Genomic DNA, 21,403 nt, shown 5'->3' on the forward strand with positions numbered 1-21,403 from the left:
GAGCAGTAGGGGAGAGGAGGCTAGCACAACTGCAGACGAGGACACAAAGACTCTACCTGCAGGCCGGATTCCCATGTGCTGCTGACCATCCAATACAAAGCTTCCCATCGGCTGACCCTCTGGACTATATGCTGCTCCTTGGCTCACTGAAGGATCAAGAAGAAAACCTGATTGTAGTCAATCGTGGACACAGAGGAGAAAGAAAAGAAGACATACCAAACAATCAGCAATTGTTCCAGCTTCAGCACTGAAACGCTATATACAATATCTTGGCTGTCAGTTTAAACTCAGGTTGTGCTTTTTATGAGCTGATTATGTTACCAGGACCATAGAATAAAAATGCTATAGGGGGGCCCAATAAACAAGTTTGTCAAGTCAGTTCACTTGCTTAGGATCTGTTTCTCTACTTACCTTTAATGCAAAACAGTGGAAACCCGTTGAAGTGCTATGTGTTTTTTCCCTAATGAAGTAAGTACCTATTCTGTTCCTCTCTAATTGCACAAAGTTGCGAATCTGCCATCTGTGACACAGGGTATTTACGATGGAACTTAATAAAACTTATGAAACCACTTTCACCTACTCTAGAAAGAATAGGGAAATTCTGGACATGTCTTTTCTTATTTATGTATACACTCTGTATTTGGCTTAATGTTTTTCATGGTTAGTTGAGTTAGTGTTTTCCCCCTTTTTCACCTGTTAATGAAAAAGAAAATTAATGCTACATGGGAAGAGTTTCCCAAACCTTTAAAGTGAAGCAGCAGGCGAAATCACCATCAAGTTAAAACCCTTGTTAGTGACAACAGTCATCACCACATGGAAAATAGTTTTATTCCATAACCTCATGTCAGGAAACCACAACTCCCTAGTATGCTGAGGAAATGCATATTAGAAAGTGGAATGATTAACATGGCACCACTTGTTGTGTAAAGCGTTACATATTCCAAGTGCTTTAATGGAAACATGGAAAAGGTATAGTTATAAAAATCATATGTTTTACTGTAAACATATCTGGTGCATTCTTAAACAAAAGTAATAATCTTTTAATATTTTCTGGCAGTATGGTACCACGTCACATTAGTAGTATATTGTGAATACTCAAAGCAAATGAATGGATACAATGAGTTTTACAGCTTGCCTTCCAGAAGTGAAAGCAATGCATATACCAAGGGGTTGTGGGTAGCAAGAAAATGAGATTGTCCCGCTGATTGGATGCAGACAAGCAATGAGTAATTCAAGAGCTCACAGTCAAACAAACTGCTTGTGGCACTACTACTTCTACCCAATTACCAATTCAGAGAGAAAATAAAAAGCAGTTTCAGTAGAGTCAGGGTGGGAAATCTCCAATTAGCACCAATTAGCGAAGTTGCTTCCTAGAGCGGAATTCTGGGGACATAAGAAAAAAAAAATCTCCCAGAATGCCTGGTTGGAGCATTTATTTACCAGGTGATGGGACTCCCGAAGAATAACTTGATGAGGATTTGCGCCTGTGGGACTTGAATACAGATACTACTTGGAACTTGCCTGCTCGATTTGACTGGTCAATCATAGGCTGTACTATTCTTCTTCTGGCATTAATAAACCTGCAACAGAATACAAAGAATAGAAGTCCTTTCATCAGCTTGCTTCTGTGTTTTGAGAACATCTCTGCTTTAAAACTGACAGGATTTTAGTGTGCTGTGGAAATGTGTTTTGCTTCGCATTGCTTTTTTAAAAGAGTATAATTTCACTTTAAAGGATTTTCCTCTAAGTGCTCAGAAATTGTAACCGGTAACACGCTTATCTTACTAGCCAGCTTAAAGCTGGATTTGCCAGAAGGCTTTGACCGAAAACTTGTGTTAAAAGACAATTGTTTCTTTAACTTCTTCTAAGTGGCTAAGATCCTGGTTAAAGTTCACAGGCTGGGAGACTTTCTTTTCCCCTTTCCATCGTAGGGATCCAGCTCCCCTTGCAGCTGGCTATAAATGAGGACCAGGCTTTTCCACTCCGTGCTTTCACAAGGTATCGTTAGGTCAGCAAAGCCATCAATTAGACTGTCTGAAGTTTTATCACCAGCACAGCAGCAATAAGTGCCGGCCCAGAAAGACTTCTGCTCTTCTGCAACTCCTGCTAGTTGGAGCCTGTAAAGGCAAGGGTCGTTTGGAGGTCAGTGCCAGCTGGGGGCCACCTCTGCGTCTGAGCGGGGACACTCCGTGCAAGGCGACCGCCCGCCTGCCCTAAACTCAGGCACCTTTCAACTCGTTAGAAACCCCCAGTCACAGGTACATGTGGTTAATATTAGGCCCAAAATAACCTTTTTTAATCTTAAACTGGGGTGGTTGCTGAGGCTTTTGAGCACTGGTAAAGGCAGTTAGTTGGCTGTGGAGCCTGGATTTAATTTTGCTGGTAATCAAAAAATAAGTGCTTGCATATTTCTTATTAGCTTAATGCACAACAACCCACATCAGCATTAGCTAAGCTAAATTAATTTCCCTAAAATAATTTAAAAACTTGCCTATTCACAGAATATCTTTCAAAACAGGGCAATTTTCTATCACTCAGAAGCCACACTTGTTTTTGTCCCTCCTCTTTGTGTTGGAAACAATTTGGAGCCTAAGCGCAGGTTTTGTGTGCTTTTTCACAGCTCAGGCTTTCGGCTGGTGACCCTTAAGGAGTGCTAATGAAGTCGAATACTAGTGTTTAATCCTCTTCAGAAATACTAACATGCCCATCATCCAAAACAGCCTCCAATAATTGCCATTGGGCCCGATCCAATGCCTAGTGAAGTCTTTCAGTCAGTTAACTGAAAACTAAGTTCATTTGCTCATTTAGTAAATTGCTAGCCTTCATATAGCATCAACTCTGCAAGGTCTTTTGTCGTGCTTCCCTCGCTCCCTCCCACCCCCTGGTTAAATTCCTCCACAGATAATAAAGGACAATGGTACACCTTTGATTGCACCTTCTGTAACCACAGTCATGGAAATTTCATTAAACAGATGCATAAATGCTACAAGTAACACTAAAGGGCATCTTTTGCATCTCTCTGTTAACATCCAAAAGACATTCTTTACTCTTTAAGAAAAGTATCATTCAGTTGTCAGAAATGTCATCCTGGCTCAGAATTAGTCATGACTTCAGGTATTAAAATAAAAACTCAGACAATGTACTTGTTTATTCCCTTCTGACTGAGGCATCTCCTGCCCCACCGCTTGTGATTTCGAGGCATGTTTCCGTTCTCAAAGAAAAAGGTCCCTGACAGGACTTATTTGCTGAGCTACTTTCCAGTAATGTTGCCGCCCTGACCAAATGGAGGTTGACCCGAAGCTCCTCCATCTAGCACGCCTTTTATCAGCTAAAGTTAAGGCCAATAGAGATTAACAGGAAAGCCTGATAAGACTGTTTTCTCTTCTCCCATGAGCTTCTAATGGTGTATACAGATGGCAAGGTTTTAAAGAATGGAATGAACACTTATTTAGGCCTGTAAAAAATCACAGAAACACCCCCCCACACACGCACACACTTACCGTCTTACTAACCCCTTTTCTTCAATCAGGCCACTCTTCAGGGAAACCAAATTGCTTTTTCGATTTTTTTTTTTTTTTTTAACCCCAACCACTTTTATTATTTACATCTGGTGGTCCCCTTATTTATGTCCCTCTCCACTTCTCTGCACACACCCCCCTGCTCACAGGGCTGCGAAGCATTATGGGCCTTGGCTCTCAGCAGGAGAACTCCACACTGTCTTCAAACAAATAATTACGGGGAAGGTTAAAGGTTCACCCAGAGGTCATATCTTTGGATACTCCTCAGAAAGTTTACATTAATACGAAATGGGTGCCCTCAGAAGTGTTCTTTCAATGGGCTTGCACAACAAGACAGAGCATTAAGAAAATTCTACCTCCTGAAGGGTTTCAGGTGACATCTGCTTTACCTCTGACCATGGAGATTTGGGTACTAGGTTCCAGCCCTACATATTCAACAGTCACCACAGAGTAAGCCTTTGGAATGGGTGTTGAAAACCCAATCTTGCCCAGTCATTCACTTCCAGAAGAACCTTATTTTATCCTGCTGATGTGAATAAAGCCAGCCTTCCACTGCAAACTCTACCCAGAGGCAACTCACTAGTTGTTTTGGAAATGGGAGTTCAAGCTCTAATAGTGAGTCTCTTGATCTTTGTTTCCCTTCAGAAAAGGGAAAAAAAAAAAAAAAAAAAAGAGAAGAAGCAAGAAAAGTGATTGCATTTGTTCAGTTAAATCTTGTGAAAAATAGTGCTTGGGTTAGATTTCTGATTACATTATTTCTCCAGGTTTCTTTTGCACATCTGTATAACAGCAGGAGCAAGTGATATCCTCTGGACCAGCAACACCTTTGTCGGGAGAGAAGATATACTGATGTATACTTAGAAAGATATAAGAGCATAGAGGCTTTAGGCATCCAGGTAATTTTGAAATTCCATTTCCGTAGCTCCTCTGAAAAATCTTGTCCATAAACAGCATCAGTTATACCCACCAGTGGGTATGTCCAAAAAATGACACATGAAATTATTTATATTTGCAAGATTGCAGGTGCAAAACAGACATGCATTTTAGGTGAAGCAAAAAATCAAATCCTAGTTTCATTAGTAGTAGCTATATCACGTAATGCATCAGCACAATTGGTAGACAAGGGCACAGAATGCAGTTTGTGCATTATTATTTATTCCTTATATACCCCCATAAATATGCACAGTCTATAACAGAGATGTAGAAACCACAGTTCCCACCTTAGCCTTTACATTTTTTGAGGGCTTTTTTTGAATCCCCTGGGGAGCAATAGCCAAGGCCAAAGTAAAGCAAAATACAGCCTTTTGCACAGCACTTCAGTTTGTGTGTTGCAGAAACACTCTGATGTTATTTTGGCACAAATGTCTTCCAAAGGCATTAAGAGACAGGTGAAAAAAGAGATCACCAATGCCACTATTTTCTGCATTGTTTGCAAGCCTATAAAAGAATTCACAGCTCTGCTCCTGACACTAATTGCTTACGTTGTTCATACCCTTCACCCAGAGGCCAAAGATTGAATGGCCTGAAAAGATGAGTAAAATCTATCAAAATGACTTGGATTTCTTTGTTACCCTGCTGTTAATAGTAATTCCTATTAATCGGATGATAGCAGCCGTTAGAGGATCCAATGAAGCTCAGTCTTACTCCACCCCATGCTGCACAAGCACACTGTCCAAGACAACTCAGAGTCTGAACAGATTTCCAGGCAAAGCCTGGGGGAGAGGAGAGACGCCTTCTCCCTGTTTGCAGAGGGGAACAGAGACAGAAGGAGATTAAGTGACAAGGCCAAAGTCATACAAGAGATCTTTGGCAGAGCCACACACCCAACATAGATTTCCTCAGTCCTCTTTCAGCGCTCCTACAATCTGCTATCCATATGCTATCTTTCCTTTGTTCCCCCAGCTTAGCAGTCAGGCACACTGGCAGGGGACTGCAAAGAGAGCTCACATTGCCACTATTTGTGCCTTACCTGCTGTGTAGATAAAGAGGGGTCATCAGCCTTCAGGGCTGTGAGGCAATACCTTCACAAACTCTACGTTCATATGGTACTTGGTCCTCATTCCAGAATGATAAATGAGGTGTGCAATGCTGAGAAATATATGCCATTCACATAGTAGGTTCAATAAAAATCTCACTTCCAGTACTTTGCAAATGACAGATTAGCAACCTTACTTATTCAAACAATAGGCATTTGAATCAAAAGAAGTTTTTTTGCATCTTGTTTTTTTTCTTTAATTGTTAGCTAAAGCAGCCACACATATTTCCTATAGACAGAGCCTGTCTTTCTCACACAAATGGTTCTGGTAACTTCTGTGGGACAGTTTAGAAAAGCACAATGAATGATATCCAGCTCAAAATGTACAATACGAACTTTTAAAGGAAATATTTTCATTTTTATCTGCTTACAGCAAAAAACAATAGAGCAGTAAAGGTACACTAGTGAATACGCAGTGCAGTCTAGTGATTTGGTAGTACTAGTCCTAATTGGTTCCTACCATTGATAATTAGCATGACAATATAACCTAAACCTATGCATTTAATCACATCTCTTCAAATAAAGACTTGGTTTTCTTTGTGCAAAATAAACATGTATTCTGTACTTTATTAGAAGCCCTGTAATTAATCTTCTTTATAATATTTTATCTCAAGTCATATCAAATGACATTAAACTCACATTTATAAAATACATTTTATTTTTATAATAAATAATGTTCAGACAAAATCACAGAAAGATATTTCTGCAAAGTGCAAAAGAGAATAAATAGAAAATAGAGATATTTTAATCTGCTGCTTCAAATCTGGCATACTCAAAAATAATTTTGTTGTTGTTTCTACTGTCTTTTTTAAGCATACTGTACATGTAATTCAAAACACTTTGACCACTCCACAACTGAATCTGTACAAGATTAGTTCTTGAAATGAACTGCTAGTGACTGTTCTAATTGGTACTCAGTTAGAAACATCTCCAGCTTTACTTACTCTATGGCTATTATGGAAAATTCACTTTAAGTATGTAGGATCACAACAGGTCTTGTTTCAGGAGGATGAAGTGCGTGAATATTTAGGAAACTATACTCCCAACTTGGGGTATAATCTGAACTCAAGCAGGAGAGATATTTAAATCCAGTCACTTGCCTACATGTCTTATGTCTTCCATGAGATGAACTGGTGCCCAACTGAACCAGGCCTGCTGCAGCAGAGTAGACTGTTCCTCACAAGAAACTGAGGAACAACATGGAGCCACTACATACAATTCAAAACTTCAGTGTCAATCTTCAGTCTGGATTTCCTCTTAAAATATCCATCCCAGGAAATGCGGTGTTAAGATATTGATTTTATTTAACAAACCAGCCACTTAATAAATGGGTTCTCAATTCTTTATGTGAAAACCAGAGAAATAAATTTGTGAGATGAAGTCAGAATTAGTTTTACCCCAAGAAGACACTTCTGCTCTTACACTTGAAAAACACAGAGGTACTGAATGAACGCTGTCACAGACTTAGTCATAGAAATAATAAAAATACAAGTAAAACCAACAGCAACAACAATGTGGGGTTAGAATTGTTTGCTTTCTGTCATCTGAATAAAAAAACTAATTTTCAAAATTTTTAGGTGCCCAGAGGAACAGTCTCACAAGATTTTTCAAAACCCTGCCCAATCTAGACTAGAAGCTCAGCTCTTATTAAACCTAGGTAAATGGGAACTGAGGTTGAAGAATTAATGGGGTTTAAGCACCTGCTTCAATGTTTATGCTGAGTAAGAGTCTAAAAATGCATTCTAAAAAATAATCCAAATGTTTTCACCTTGGATGGGGAAATAAATCTCTGCCTAAATGATATTTCAGTATTTGGACTATGAACATGTCAGTGTTTAGCTCAAGTGCATATGCTACACTGATCCCTTGTTGCCCAAGAATGTCCTAATTTTGAAGGGAAAATAACCAACGAATGAAATACTATATCTAAGTGATAAAAAAAGTTTTCATAAGTAATCTAGAAAATTACTTCTTTCCCAGACAGAAAAAATAATTTTAGAAGCCATGAGCTGATCAGAGCAGTCTGAAAGAATGCATTAGAAATGACTAATTTGCAGAAACACTTTTATCAATATCCACACCCTTGCCTTTACAGCATCTTTGTGTATCATTTAACTTTTATCTGAGCAAGTAAAATCTATTTATCTTAGTTTATTTAACTTCTCCCTCCAATATATATTCTAGACTGACAGAATTAGGTTTAGGCTTCCTTCAGTATGTGTATGTACAAAAATAGTTGAAAAACCCCTTGTTTATGCTTCACTGAATCTATGCCGCACCTGGTTACCAACTCATATTTGCAGCATTCCTTATAGGAAATTTAAAAAGTTGAGTTAGTCACCTGGAAATGAGCCATTTAAATACGACTTACCTAAGTCATGAATATTGAGAAAGGAAGTCACTTATGTGATTGCGTTTGGGAGGAAGAGGGAGGGACAGGTAGGTTTATTTCCTAACATCACCTAGTTTGGACAGCCTTGTTAGAGAAGGGGGGTTAAGGGCTGTTTAAACTGACTTTCTAAAGCTAATTCAGACATCTCACATCTGTCAAAGGTGTGATTCAGCATCCACATTTGTGAAGGGAACACTCCAGAAGATGACAGAGAGCAACACTGAGGCAGCCCAAGGCAGGTGCTAACCATCCCAGAGACTTCTGCCGCATCTTCTATGTTTATGTTGGACCTCCTAAAAAGACGTCGTGCCAATTTGGAGCTGCCAATTGTTGGAAATCATGATTTTGCCCATCCCACAACTGTGAGACTATCCTAAAAAAAAATCAGAAATTTAAACAGCGCGCTTCTCAGACTTCTTTGTGACTTCTCCAGTCACTGTGCCACATTTTTCAAATGCTCTTCTCAGCCACAAAATCTAGAAACTTACTTGAAAAGATTCTCACATAACCATTGTGTCCTGGAGCTGAGACCTCGAGTTAACATGAATTAACTTGAGCCTTGTGATAAAATCATGAGAATTGGCAAGACGGGAATCTATTCACCTCGGAGAAAAACCGCCTTGTTAAACGTGTAACTCTCGGTTACCAGGTTACCCCTTGGGAGCGCGGAGAAACGATTTGGCTCTGCCCAGGAATGCCCAGGAAGGCCCTGGTGGCTGACACGGGGCACACCTTCACGGCATCATAAACCGGGGCAGCCGCCGGGCCCCCGCCCCGGCGCCGAGGCTTGTGCACAGGGCCTTGTGCCGTCACGGAGCGAAAGGCGCCCGCTGCAGGGGGGTTCTCTGGTGCTCCCCACGAACCCGGCGGCCCCGCAGCCCCCGCGCTCCCCCCTGGCAGCCCGCGCCCCGCGGATTCCGCTGGCCCCGCGCCGAGGCCGCATGCAGCCGCTCCGTGGGGCCGCTGGCCTGGAACAGCAGGGCTGGCCTCGAGGTGCTGCCTCGGTGGCCCCAGGGGAGGCCTCCCGCTGTGCAGCAGGGCGCCATGAGGTGGGGCCAGAGCACCGCTGCCGAGCCGGGCCGGGTCGGGCCGGGGTGCCCGCCCGGGGCAGGCAGGGGTCGGCAGCGCCATGGCCCGGCCCGGCCCGGCCGCGCTCGCGGCGAGCCCGGCGTGGCGGGGCCTGGGTTTGCCGGGCTGCGAGGCTGAGGAGCTCCCGGTCCGCACCCGTCCCGGCCACCGGTGGGCACAGGCTTCCTCACGAGCTTTCAGGAAGCCTCAGGTTAAGTGGAAAAGTACCATCCTGTATTTCTACTGGGTTCCTGGTGGGCAACAAGCGCCTTTTGGTGCACGCCACTCGAAGCCGTAGAACGCACACCGGAGGTGGCTGCTCCTCTTTTGAGGAGTGCCATTAGGTTGTTCACGTACATTTTTTTTTACCATGCACCGTAAAAATGATCTTTTAAAGATAATTGAAAGGAAGGGAGGAGACAAACGGACATACTTCCTTAGCTATTCGTATCTTACAGATAAAATGCAAAGTCAATAGACACAAGCCGTAGTATCTGACCTCATCCTGTACTTGATTTATTGCATATGGAAATCAACTAGAAACTGAATCACTGAAATTTTTACTACTGATATTAAAATTTCAAGTTTGTATACATTTGTCTTGTGGAGATGCTAAATAGAATTTTAGGTAATTTGGCATGCACTTTGATTTGCTAGCACTTAAACATTCATGCTAAAGGTAGATAACAGATGTCCTATAAAGTCTTCAGTAACTCATGCATTTCAAGATGTATTCATTTATCATCTTAAACTCATAGGAAAAGATTTTCAAAACGAGTGAGGGTCCAGCAGTTTTGAAAATACAATCAGCTTCTTACACAGGAGTTGAGGGACCTAATTTTAAGTAACTTTTTTTAAAAAAGTTATTTTTGAATAATACCACATTGAAGTATTTTGCACCTATTTTTAACTGTTTAATATTAGTTTTTTAAATCAATTCTAAATTGACCTGAAAAGGGGAGTTGTCAATAAATTTAACATCTATTTAACTTCTCTGATCAAATTAGACTAAGGCACTAATTCTCCTCCTTACTTTTCAGTGGAAACTACATAAGTAGCAACTTGCCAAAAATGCATGAAGGTGTTTAGCAATTATGTAGTGGGTATGTTTGAGGAGATCAAGGTGCACTCACATGTCCTATGCTATGGATATCTCTGATTAGCTTGTCATCTATTCTGAAGAAGATGTAGCCCAACTCTCCTATGCTATGTAACAGGCCAGCTGTTAGCTGTCTGTCAAGTACCTAAAGTGGACAAGTAGTCCAGGAGCAAAAATGTCACTCCTTTGATCTGGCAAGGAGCAGCTGCTGATTTATAGAGTAGGACTTTGTTCTTCCGTTCTATTTTACTTTCTTTCCTAAGGCAGAACCACAAAATCCAGCAGAAAAAAAAAAGTGCCGTTCTCTGCAACATCAACAAGCTCTGACAACTGCAACAGGGTTTTTCTTGGCCCTAACAAAGCTCTCAGGCATCTCCTTTGACGCTCACCTTTTTTTTTTTTTTTCCTTCTTCTTTTTGCAATGCGGTAGTTATTGTTTAATTCAGCTTCTGTAAATGGAATGGACTGTGGCCAGCAAGCCTGGGGCATAAACACACCTGTATGAAAGAAGCCTTATTGTAGCAACCATCTACAACCAACCTGCACATACACTACCAGTTCGTGAGTTCAGAAGGAATGTTCCATTTTCCCTGACAGTAAATTTTGCCTTAAGATAACAATTTTCTGTACCCACTGTCCTGTCTTGACCACGAAGCTTGTACACTTTTTCATTGTTATTAAAATCTGAAGGAAAAAAAGTATTTTTCTACCTGTCAACCAGTGAACCTCAGAAAATTGGATTTGAAGAGCCCACTTTAAAAAAAAAAACACTGCCAAAATATATTTATAGAAACATTGCTGAAAGTTTGAAAACTACTGATCCTAAAGATGCCTACTCTGTTTCAGAGCAAAAGAAAAAGCTTGAACATGAGACGAGTGTCTTGTGTGTTTACACATGGGGAAGGGAACCACACAGCAAGCTGTGTGTTTGACCCTGGTTTATGTCTACACACATGCTGTGTTCACATTCTGATATACTGTAACTTTAAAAACAAACAAAAAGGATTACAAAAACAAAGATGGGAAGAGGTGAGGGTGTTGGGGGTGACATCACGGCTACAGGATCTTTTGCATATATGGTAGCCTGTGGAAATAAATAAGAACTAGTACAGCCAGAGCCTTAAGAGAGGCAGGAAAATGATGATGTACAGGATAGTATAAAATAATATATTAAAAACTGTGCTGTCAGTGGAACAATGGAATATTAAGCAAAAGTCCATAATAATTGGCAGATATTTAGCTGCAGACATCTTTCTTTGGTTGGTGAGTACTAAAGTATATGTGAGAGGGAAGAGAACTAGTTAGGCAATTAGAAGTAATGAGCATAAATAATACACTCTGTATAAAATACATCCCCCCTCTCCCAAGTTATCGCTCTCCTCCGGATACACCTGATAACCTCTCAGTAATTCATACCTACATGTTGATATCCCTTGTGTTTTGCTTTTTGCACTGTCAAGTTACTGGAGATTCTACTTATGTACATTTTCTGTAGATGCAGATGTTAATGATTTCCTTTTAATTATTATAATAGTTATTTGATTATTACAATAATTATTACAATACTGGTGGCATCAAACCAGAGGGTCTAATGGCTTAGTAGCTAAAGATGTGTGAACACCACAGGCACCATGAGACTGCAGCCTGCCATGTTATGGAATATGTGCTCCACAGTGACTGGAGCTATTCGCAGAACAAGTGGGGGACAACTATATTAAGTGTGCTAAAATGAAGAGGTAAATATACAGATCTTCCCAGTGTCATACTGGTGAAACTTTTACTCTGTCTCACCCCATTTTGTGTTCTCTGTATTCCACAGGAATCAGGGAGAAATGTTCTAAAAACTGTTTTGAGAGTTTGATACATATGAATATGTCTTAGTTGTTGTAAGCCAAACTGGTTTGGAATGGAAAAATTAAAAAACCTCTGTGAAGCTCTTTCCTCAGCCTATAACTCCGTATCGTAGGCTCCCCTACTTCCTAACCAGGCCTTCATCTCTCTAGGGCTCAGCTCTTGCTCCTCAACCTGCCTTGCCAGTTTACCAGAGATAATCACAAAGTACAAAGCTGGCAAGTCAGTGATGAAGCTTTTTGGTGTTCTGCAAGGGTCCTAGGTGACCAGATATGCTGTGATTGAGGACATATAAGTGAATGTTACACCATTTCTTGTCTCTCTGCTGTTCTGAACAAGCTGAAAAACCAGGGAAGTTTGCTCTTTCTAAAGCATGTGAAGGGCTGGGTTACCCTGATTTCAATACTCAGCTGGCTTATGGGCAGAGCAAAGCACTGGAGAAGGCTGTGCTTAAGAGCAGCACATTTCAGTTGTTGTTGGCTTCCCCATCTGAAGAGAGGTCTATTAATGTATTATCCTTTCTTCTGTTAAAGAATAGGTGGCTGGAGAAGTCTCTCAATGCAGTCATTGCCACTTAAATAGTTCATGTGAAAATTAAATCATACTACAAAAAGAAAGTTGCAATTGTGCATATATTTCTTCAGTCAAGACTGGCTAGTTCTGTACTGTGTTTCACTATCCCATATTTTGCATACAATTGAGATATCTATTATGAAGTGAAACCCAAACTATATAACCTATCTAGTATTTATCTTTCTTTATGAGAGCAGTTTGGAAACTCTGTATGTGATCTTACATAATTTTAATAACTGGTTGCTGATGGATTTCAATATTAACTCTGACTGTTCTGACTGATAGGATGTTGAGGCTTAATTTTCAGAATTTCACTAATTGTTCTTGCACTGCATAGGGGTAAAGGCATCTAAGAATATGTGTATAAACCTGCATTTGAGCCCACAAAATCAGTAATGGCAGGGCTGTACCCAGCAATGTTGATCACTTCAGCCTGGTCCAGTAAAGCACTCAGATGAATAAGACAAATTTTCAAAATTACTAAGTCTTATTATTAAGATCATCATAGGCCCTCTAAAGCTAATCCCAAATGTTTAGTGAAATTCCGAGTTAGAAGGCAATATTAGCAATGGGTGTTGATCCTAGTGCCTAAATTGTAGGTGATCTTCTCTCAACGAAATTCCTGTCTCTGGTTAGATGTTCCAAGAATCACCAGAAGGTGGACTTAGATACCTAATTACATTTTTTGGCTTAAAAAAAAAAAAAAAAAAAAAAAAAAAAAAAAAAAAAAAAAAAAAAAAAAAAAAAAAAAAAAAAAAAAGGCCCTCACTTAATCCTGAAAATACCTAAATTGTTTAGGCATGTAGATTTTTACTTTTCTAACACCTCATCCCATCATCATTTTTGCTGCTGTGTATATGCATAGCTGAACAGTCAGTTATTTTCTGCAGTAACCATACTCTATCTTTGAGTTAGAGGAAGACACTCATGTCTAGTCAGGATTCCTATGCATCCTTTTAGAGAGACAGACATCTTAGGTCTGTTCTTCCTATGATGCAGATAAATATCTCTTTCCTTTTTAGCTGACACCATAATTATTTGACTGTTTATCTGTAAAGAAGGAAATCAAGTTTTGCATCCCTATCCTGCTTGATTTGGAACAAAGACTTGGGCATGGGTCCATCACATCCTAAAAGAATATCTGAATCACCCACATATTCAGTACAGTGAATGAAGCCCTTTCAGTTCTCATTCTGAAGATGTTGCACCTGAAGTAAGCAATTATACAATCATAATTAACCAGCACTTAACTGTCATACTTCTGAAGTTGGAGCCTTAACCAAGAGGCTGTACAGTCAAGTCCATGCTCTTAATTAATTTTGTTCTGCTGACTAGTCGTTATATACACAAAAAAGGCATGATAGTGAAGAAGAGTAAAGATGGAGCATAATATTCAATATCCCATTGATTGGAAACCCAACTCACTTGGAACACTTAAGACACTGATTTAAATCAAGAAGAAGAGTAGATCTGAAATATATATCCTATTTAGCAAGTGAATTTTCTAGCCAATGAGCCATTGAGGATAGCACACCCTCTACCTCATTTGCCTCTTTTGTGTAAAGCTTAGTCTGGCTGATGTATAACAAGAATTTGTGCTGAATTTGGCTCTTGGGGAAATACAGTGAGGCAAGGCTGATTTTGTGCTGAAAGTTGTGTGCCACTGTGGAACACACTGCTGTCTGTCACTGTGTATGTATTTGTGTTCCTACTCCTCTGTCCCGGAGGTCCCTTCTATATAAAATAACCATGGTCAGGACAGTATCTCACTTTATGAGGTTACAGTTCCAGGTTTCTCAATTATATCCCATTATAAGCAGTTTTGTGCATGCTCACCAAAGGAGATAAGTGTATGTGGACCAAAAGTTTTTAAGCTTCTTGGGACTAAACAGCAGCTAGATGATGATCCTGGAAATGTTAGCTTAAACTTGAGATTGCAGGGTTTGTTCTTAACACTGGTATGAAACTTAAATGATATGCATATCTAACAAATAAATATGTACTAATGAGGAAATATTTCGTAAAATATGCTACACAGATCTTTTATTGTGGCATAATTGGTTTATAAGCCAATATTATAGTAATGCTTTCATAAGAAGTTCAAGCCAAGTTTTAGAACAACTTTAACCAACTTTTGAAAGGAACACAAAATTTAAGGTCAATAGAAACATTACGTAAAACAAAAAAAAACCTGGTGAACAGAGAAAAAAATGCACCAAATTCAGAGGCAGAATCCTCAAATGAAGTAGTTCAGCACTGTGATAAGAAATTAACTATAAATTGAATAAACATGTCGTTTTTGTTATAATTCAGTATCCATACTGAAGGAAACATAGGAAACTAAATCATGCAGTTAGAAGAGGGAAAGTTATTCTTCATTTTTCACTTTGAATTATTAAAATTGTCAGTGATGTACTTTTCTAGGAATAATCAAATCTTTACTTTGATAATGAAAATCTTGTCATATTTAACTATTTTGGAAATCAAATATGCCTTTATATCTGCGAACTTGTAAACTTGCCTTCTGTAAAACAGAATAATAAAAGCAAAAAATGCAGACACCCATTCGGATGAATGAGTAAAGGTGAATTAAGTTTCCATTTCCTTTTCTTGATTCTTCTCCAGTCTTTCCAATATGACTATATTATCATCCACAAAATTTTAGCATCATTTTAATAATAAAAGATATGCTTTATATCTTTATAAATCATACGAAGTTTAGCAGACCTTTGTAATGCTACATCTGCTTTAATTCCAGTAAATTCTAGCCTAAGACAGCATAGCCTGTGGTGTCTCACCTGAGTTCTCAGAGACATTTCAGGAAATGCATTAGCTCTGTGAGTCAGTGAAATAAATAAAAACAAATATAGTGGTCAATAACCAAAGAAAAATTTAGCACTCTAAAAGGGTTTTGACAGAAGCCTGAGTTGGAAAATTCAGCTGTATTTTATGCATGTCCCTTAACCACCAATCAGTTTTCCTGAGATGAGTGGTCTAGTTAGCTGCCTAATTTTTGCTGCCTGATGCTTGTCCTCTCTAGAGGACCTGTATTCCTTTAGTTCAAGAAATTAGGTTCTGTAAAAGAACAAATATGAAAACATCATAATATCAAATTCATAATTTTAAATCAAAGCCTCACAGTTCCAAGTACCTTATTGCTAGGACAAATGTGATGCAAAGATGTGCAGCCAAGGTGGGTGCCTCCACGTCATTTTCAGGTGTAGTAGTTACAGATAAAAAATTGGAAAGGGAAAATCTTTGTGGACATGTTTTGCATCCAGACCAAAATGCCCCATTCCATTCTTTTGCCAAATTTATTCCAAGTGCTACCGAGATCACGCTCTGTTTTTTCCAGTATAGCACAGACCTATAATAACTGCTTAAGCATGCCATACAGTATTAATCTTCCTCATGAACTCTGTCCCAAACCAGTTTCCATGGAGAGAAATTAAGAGGTATGTACAGGCAGAGAAGAAAATATATGGCTAGCCAATGATACAGAAAGGCTCTTTAGATACAGAGAGGCTCTTTAGATGGGAGCTATGGTAGAGAGGAAGTATTTTTCAGCTGAGATTGCTGAACTGAGGGGAGGACATCATTAGACACAGAGTAGAGAGGAGAATATGAGAAAAAAAAAAAAAAGAGACATCTATGTTGAAGTAGGTTTCAACATTTCTTTAAGAAATACATTTTTGAAATAGATTCAGAAAAGAATAGAAGAAGGATGCCTGAAGTAGCAGATGATTTTTTTGATGTGTGTGTTGTGTGTGTGAGAAGGAAGCATCAGCATTTGACACATTAAGTGGAGATGAAGAACTGGGACTTAGAGTCCTGAGAGAAGGGGACTACAATTGTCAAGGTGAGAAGAGATGAAGGCAGCAGCAAAAGAGACATATTGTTGAAATGGAAATAGGAAAAGAGGTGGACACTGGAGGTGTGAGAGAAAGAGCACTAGGGACACTAGGATATGTATGTGGATTTTGGACAGTGGGAATAAATGTGTGAGGAGTACAGAGAAGTAAGTCTTGTATTTAAGAATGCCTGAGAGAGAGTAATGTTGCTCTGGGTTCACTGTCAATTTTGTTTGCCAGGTTATAAACCCATATATATAAAATGATACTAAAATGTGAACTTCTTTTAGACAATACTCTGTTTATTGTAATAGTTTGTTAGCCAAGCAATCTGCAGTAGCTGCAGCTGTGGCTTGTTCCATCTCATCAGTAATTTTAACTCTGACAGTCATTAGTGTGAAGCTTTTCACAATATTTTAAAGTGATACTTTCCTCCCACTTGCTCAGTTCTGATTTTTTTTTAGTGGACTGTGCATCCTTTAACATCTAAATAATTTGTCCTGAGACAGAGCTACACTTTGGAACAGACGATGTGAATATGGTTCTGATAAAGCTCTGCAATGTTTGTTAAAAAATCCCAAACAAACCACAAACCCAAAGTGTAGCTTTGAACAGTTTATGATTATTTATGATCAATATCTTTCTCCATAATATAGTCCAAAGAACCAGATCCTGAAACAGATCCTGGGCATCTCTATGAGAGGGTGGCTGCTACACCTCATGAGTTGTTTAATCCTCTTTGTTTGTTGTGTGTGGAGCACCAAGTTGTCTATTACTTATGACTGCTTTAAACAGTGCCTGCCTGCCCTATGACTTTCCAGAAGACCCCAGGATGAGGATAGCATGATAAGGAGCTTAATTTGTCTAAGCAAGAGTCATTCAGACTGACATCACCCATTCATTTACTGGAGTGTAAACAAAAAACATAAAAATAAGAAAGAAAAAGACTTGAATGTTGGACTGACTTACCTCTGGAAGGGCAGCTACACTATCATTACCACCAAGAGCATATACGCTGAGCTCGATGCTGGCCTACTTAAAATTATTATTTTCCTATGAGGCATTGGCAAAGCAATTTATAAAATGTTGGGATAAAAGTAAGAAAAGCCCCATTAAAAGCTTTTTCTTTTCTTTAAATGAGAGTGAACAGAGTAGGACTGTTTGAATTTGAACCACTTATTACCTTTGTACGTTTGTCTTTCTTAACATCTACTAACTGATTAGATTTCCCTTAGCAGTAATTGTGCATTGATAGATAATTGTATCGTTGTGGCTTCTTATTGGGGAAAGGTATTACGTCCAAACACTTAAGATAGATAAAACCAGATGGATGTATCTGTCTGTCCATCCATCTCTCCACTCCATAAGCCTTTGGGTATTTTTAGAGAATTCAAAGCATTACAAACAAAAGGGGCATTTTAAAGAAGGAAAATACACTTAATTAAGAAAGATGTCAAAATTATTTTACTGTCAACATCCACAATATCCATGATACAGTGATGTTGTGTAACTGTTCCTACTGAATAGCAGTTCTCAGAACCATAATGAGTTGCTATTAGAAAAAGCAGGGACTTATTATTAGTATCCCCACAGAGTTATCTTCTAAATTATTTATACTCGCAACACTTTCACGTAATGGCAGTTTTAAATGCAAGCAAACAAAGCAAACCACACAATAAAGAGAGGGGAAGAGAATTGTACAGAAACCCTTTCTAAATGCATGCAGTTAGAAAGGCGAGTCAAACAAACTAATCAGATTTTGTTTCCTACTCAGCTCCTCATGAGATTTGCAATAGACAGCATCAAAGCTTTTTGGGGTTATGTCACCTTGATAAAGGATTGAATGGCACTGTATCTGTTTTATGTCTCACATCTAAAATGTAAAGCAATGTAACTTTATTTGTCTGGTGCAAGTTTGCTTATTGTCTTTGAAATTCCACAGCAGACCCCTCACAAAAAGCTTAGCTATCAGAAAGGTGCAAATAACACCAGAGCCGTGTGCTCTCTTATGTTCATCCCCTAGGTTATGATGCTAGGTTTGCACAGGAGTTGGGGGGAGCAACAGGGAAGACTGTAGGTTTTATATAAACTTAGCATTGTGAATTACTGATTCTGCTTCCCACACATGCATTACTAATACACAGTGTAATGATTAACACTTTAGGAGTCAACAATTTTCAGAAAAATTGAGATGGGAAGCCTTTAAAAAAAAAAATCAGCCAAACTCAAGTCTGTTTGGTGAAGAGATAATTTAGGTGAAACTGAAGAGAAAATAGCTCACACTGAAGACTCTAATGGAGTCTCCTTCTGGTCTTAAATTGTTTGCATTTATGAACATATAAAGATCATCCTGTTCACTTTCCACTAACCTACATATGAAGTTTTGTCTTAACCATCAAAACAAATTCCTCCAGCTGAAATCACTTTCCTGTTAGATTACTGAGCAGCTAAATTTGGTTACTTTAAAAACAAATTTCTATCCCATAAAAAAAGTAAAAAAAAACCCAGCATGTTTTTTTCCCCCTGTAATAGAAGTATGTTGCCATATACTCTCAGCTTTTTGTCAGTCACAATACAAAACAGTTTTAAAAGTATCCAGTTATTCTGAATGTCTCTTCTTCTGGGCATTTGGTTTAAGGTACCCAAAATAAACACACAATGAAAATGGTGGCCTTCTTTTTAAGCAAAATGACTCTCACATGTATTAAAAATCTGATTTGCCTTATGTTTCTTCAGTTGCATGACAGCACCCTCACTGATTACCATGGAGTTACATTAGTTTAAAATTGGAGTAACTGAGTAGTGGATCAGGTCCTATAGTCAGACATATGTTTTCCACTAGATAATGGCTACTTATATATTTATGAATTTTAAAATGCATTTCAGTTCAACTATCATTGGTACTATGTGCAGGAAGTAAAGAAGTAAATTGCAACCAAGCTTTCAGGGGTTTATTCCTTTGTGAAGCACTTGTATTGCAAGTGTCAGGGGAGGGCAATTGTATAGTGCCATCTACATAATAAATGCTTCTGTTGAATATTCTTAAAGTAATGTCTGCATGTTTGTGGTTTTAGGGACAGAGCTATTACCTGTAAGATTTTACATTCTTAAATACTATGTCATCATTTCTTTAATCTAGCTTCACAGAAAGTTTTAAGGAGGTACAAAATAACAGGTACTCAGATCTGTTCTGTCCTGATCTCCCCTAGAGACAGTGAGTACTCACAGGGTGATAAACAGCTTTCAGGCAAATGCATAACTCCAGTGTCAGTTGGAGTTATGTGCAGACACTCAGAGCAGAAATAGTATATAGCTCTCCATTCCTGAACATGACAGTCATAATAAACCTTAACCTCAACATTCCTTGCTTTCCTCAACCACAGCTAAAAATGCTACACACATTTATACCATCTAATGAACCAGGCATTAAAAGGAAACCACCGATCTATACCAATAGATTATCAGGAAAAGAAGTGTGAAGTGAATACTTGCTCATTACAGTATCATAGTAGTTGCAAAGAGGAAAGACCTAATACATCACTGTCGTCGTCCTTCAGCAAGACTAGGGGATAGTCTACTGGTGGAGGTCCCACCTGCTACTAAAATAACTCCTTTTGAAGTGGATAGTGCAAACATACAGTGCAAAATCCTTAGGGTCAGAAACTCACTCACTGTGGTGAACCTGGAAGGAATGTTGGGTGCTTATTTCACCATTCCTTAGTGGCAGTACAAAGGAAGGACAGATTAGGGATTGAAGTAAGGTTTTGGATTTGAGTGATTTGTGTCTGGTTTCTGAATCTGTCACGTTTTCTCTATACTAAGATGTATAAACCAATTAATAGTTGATGATGACTCTTGAGTATGAAAAGAAGGGAGAGGGTATAAGACTTGCTTTTTCAGAAGCAAGTTAGTAAAGAAAGAGTAGGAGTGAGTGGAATTTAGAACTGATTCCTTTTCCATCCACACCTCCTGGAAGCCAGGGGAAAATCCAGCACTGAAATGATAGCAACCTATAGCAAATAGTGGTCAGTAATGAGCAAAAGCAAAGTAGGAAACTCTGCTACGGTTTTGCCTCAGCGACATGTTCCATCATATTCCTATAGTTTCACTAATAACGAAGCCCCTACTCTACCTGACAGTTTCCTGTTGGTTAATTAAATTAATAATAATTTCTTTTCCATCTCACCTTTCATTTTCCTTATTTTGACATGATACATTTTCTATTGTTTTTGAGAAAATTTGACAATAAAAGGCACAAAGATATCTAGATACTAATATATCCATGCCTCTACACTGCACAGGATTTACCTTCCTTTGATTGAAATTCTGATGATGGCTGAGGGCCTGATTGTATTAGCTACAATTACTAGAGTCTGGTTTACAATTTGTGCTGCAACTGTTATTCACATGTAACTTTTCAGAAGTCTTTCTAAGATTATTTTTTTATGTGGATAATTATACAGATATTTAAGAATTCTAATCTCATATAAATGCTCAATCAAAACACATATTTTCCTGTGAGCTAAAAATGTCTGGATTTCAGTCTTGATTCTCAAAAGAATGTTATTGTTCCTGCAGAACGTGCAATGGAACATAAAAGAGCATTTTACCTCACCATTTGAATTGGATGAATTTTTTTCTCCTCTCTTTTTTTTTTTTTTTAATTTATGAGTGTTTAATTGATTATTGTTGTCTAAGTTTTTTTTTTTATACCATCTTTATCTTCTTCCCTTGTACGTGTGGATTTACTGCTTTTAGAAAATCTACAAAAAGAATATTGTCTTCATTCTGTGCTTTTGATTTTGTCTATTTAATTTCTAAATAAAAAAAAAAAATTTCAATTTCAGGACTGAGTCAGTTAGCTGTCTCTCTTGAGGGACTACCAAAGAGAATACCACGAAATTCTAACTGTTTGATGTGGATTCCAAGACCCACCAATTCAATTCTCACAAGCCACAAAACAAATGCCGGTAATTGACTTTTGGCAAGTACTGATAGGAACTGGACTAAAACTTA

At 38.7% G+C, this 21,403-nt stretch overlaps 1 protein-coding gene across 6 annotated transcripts in view; it reads right to left on the bottom strand.

The window, feature by feature from the left end:
• MEIS2 (Meis homeobox 2) overlaps window positions 1-21,403 on the bottom strand; it is a 171,150-nt gene that overhangs the window by 5,027 nt on the left and 144,720 nt on the right. For 2 of the 6 annotated variants that reach the window (XM_027879291.1, XM_027879292.1), the window contains 2 exons: window positions 1,522-1,580; window positions 57-146 (listed from right to left, as the gene is read on the bottom strand). In XM_027879291.1, the coding sequence (XP_027735092.1) occupies window positions 57-146; window positions 1,522-1,580 (149 nt within the window). Of the gene's footprint in view, window positions 1-56; window positions 168-1,440; window positions 1,581-21,403 lie in introns of all 6 variants that reach the window. The other 4 variants (XM_027879288.1, XM_027879290.1, XM_027879286.1 and 1 more) reach the window with 2 other exon arrangements.

The sequence above is a fragment of the Empidonax traillii genome, unplaced genomic scaffold (genome assembly GCF_003031625.1).
Source record: "Empidonax traillii isolate 1590-97213 ecotype Southwest subspecies unplaced genomic scaffold, ASM303162v1 scaffold53:size2875158, whole genome shotgun sequence".
Classification (NCBI taxonomy): domain Eukaryota; kingdom Metazoa; phylum Chordata; class Aves; order Passeriformes; family Tyrannidae; genus Empidonax; species Empidonax traillii.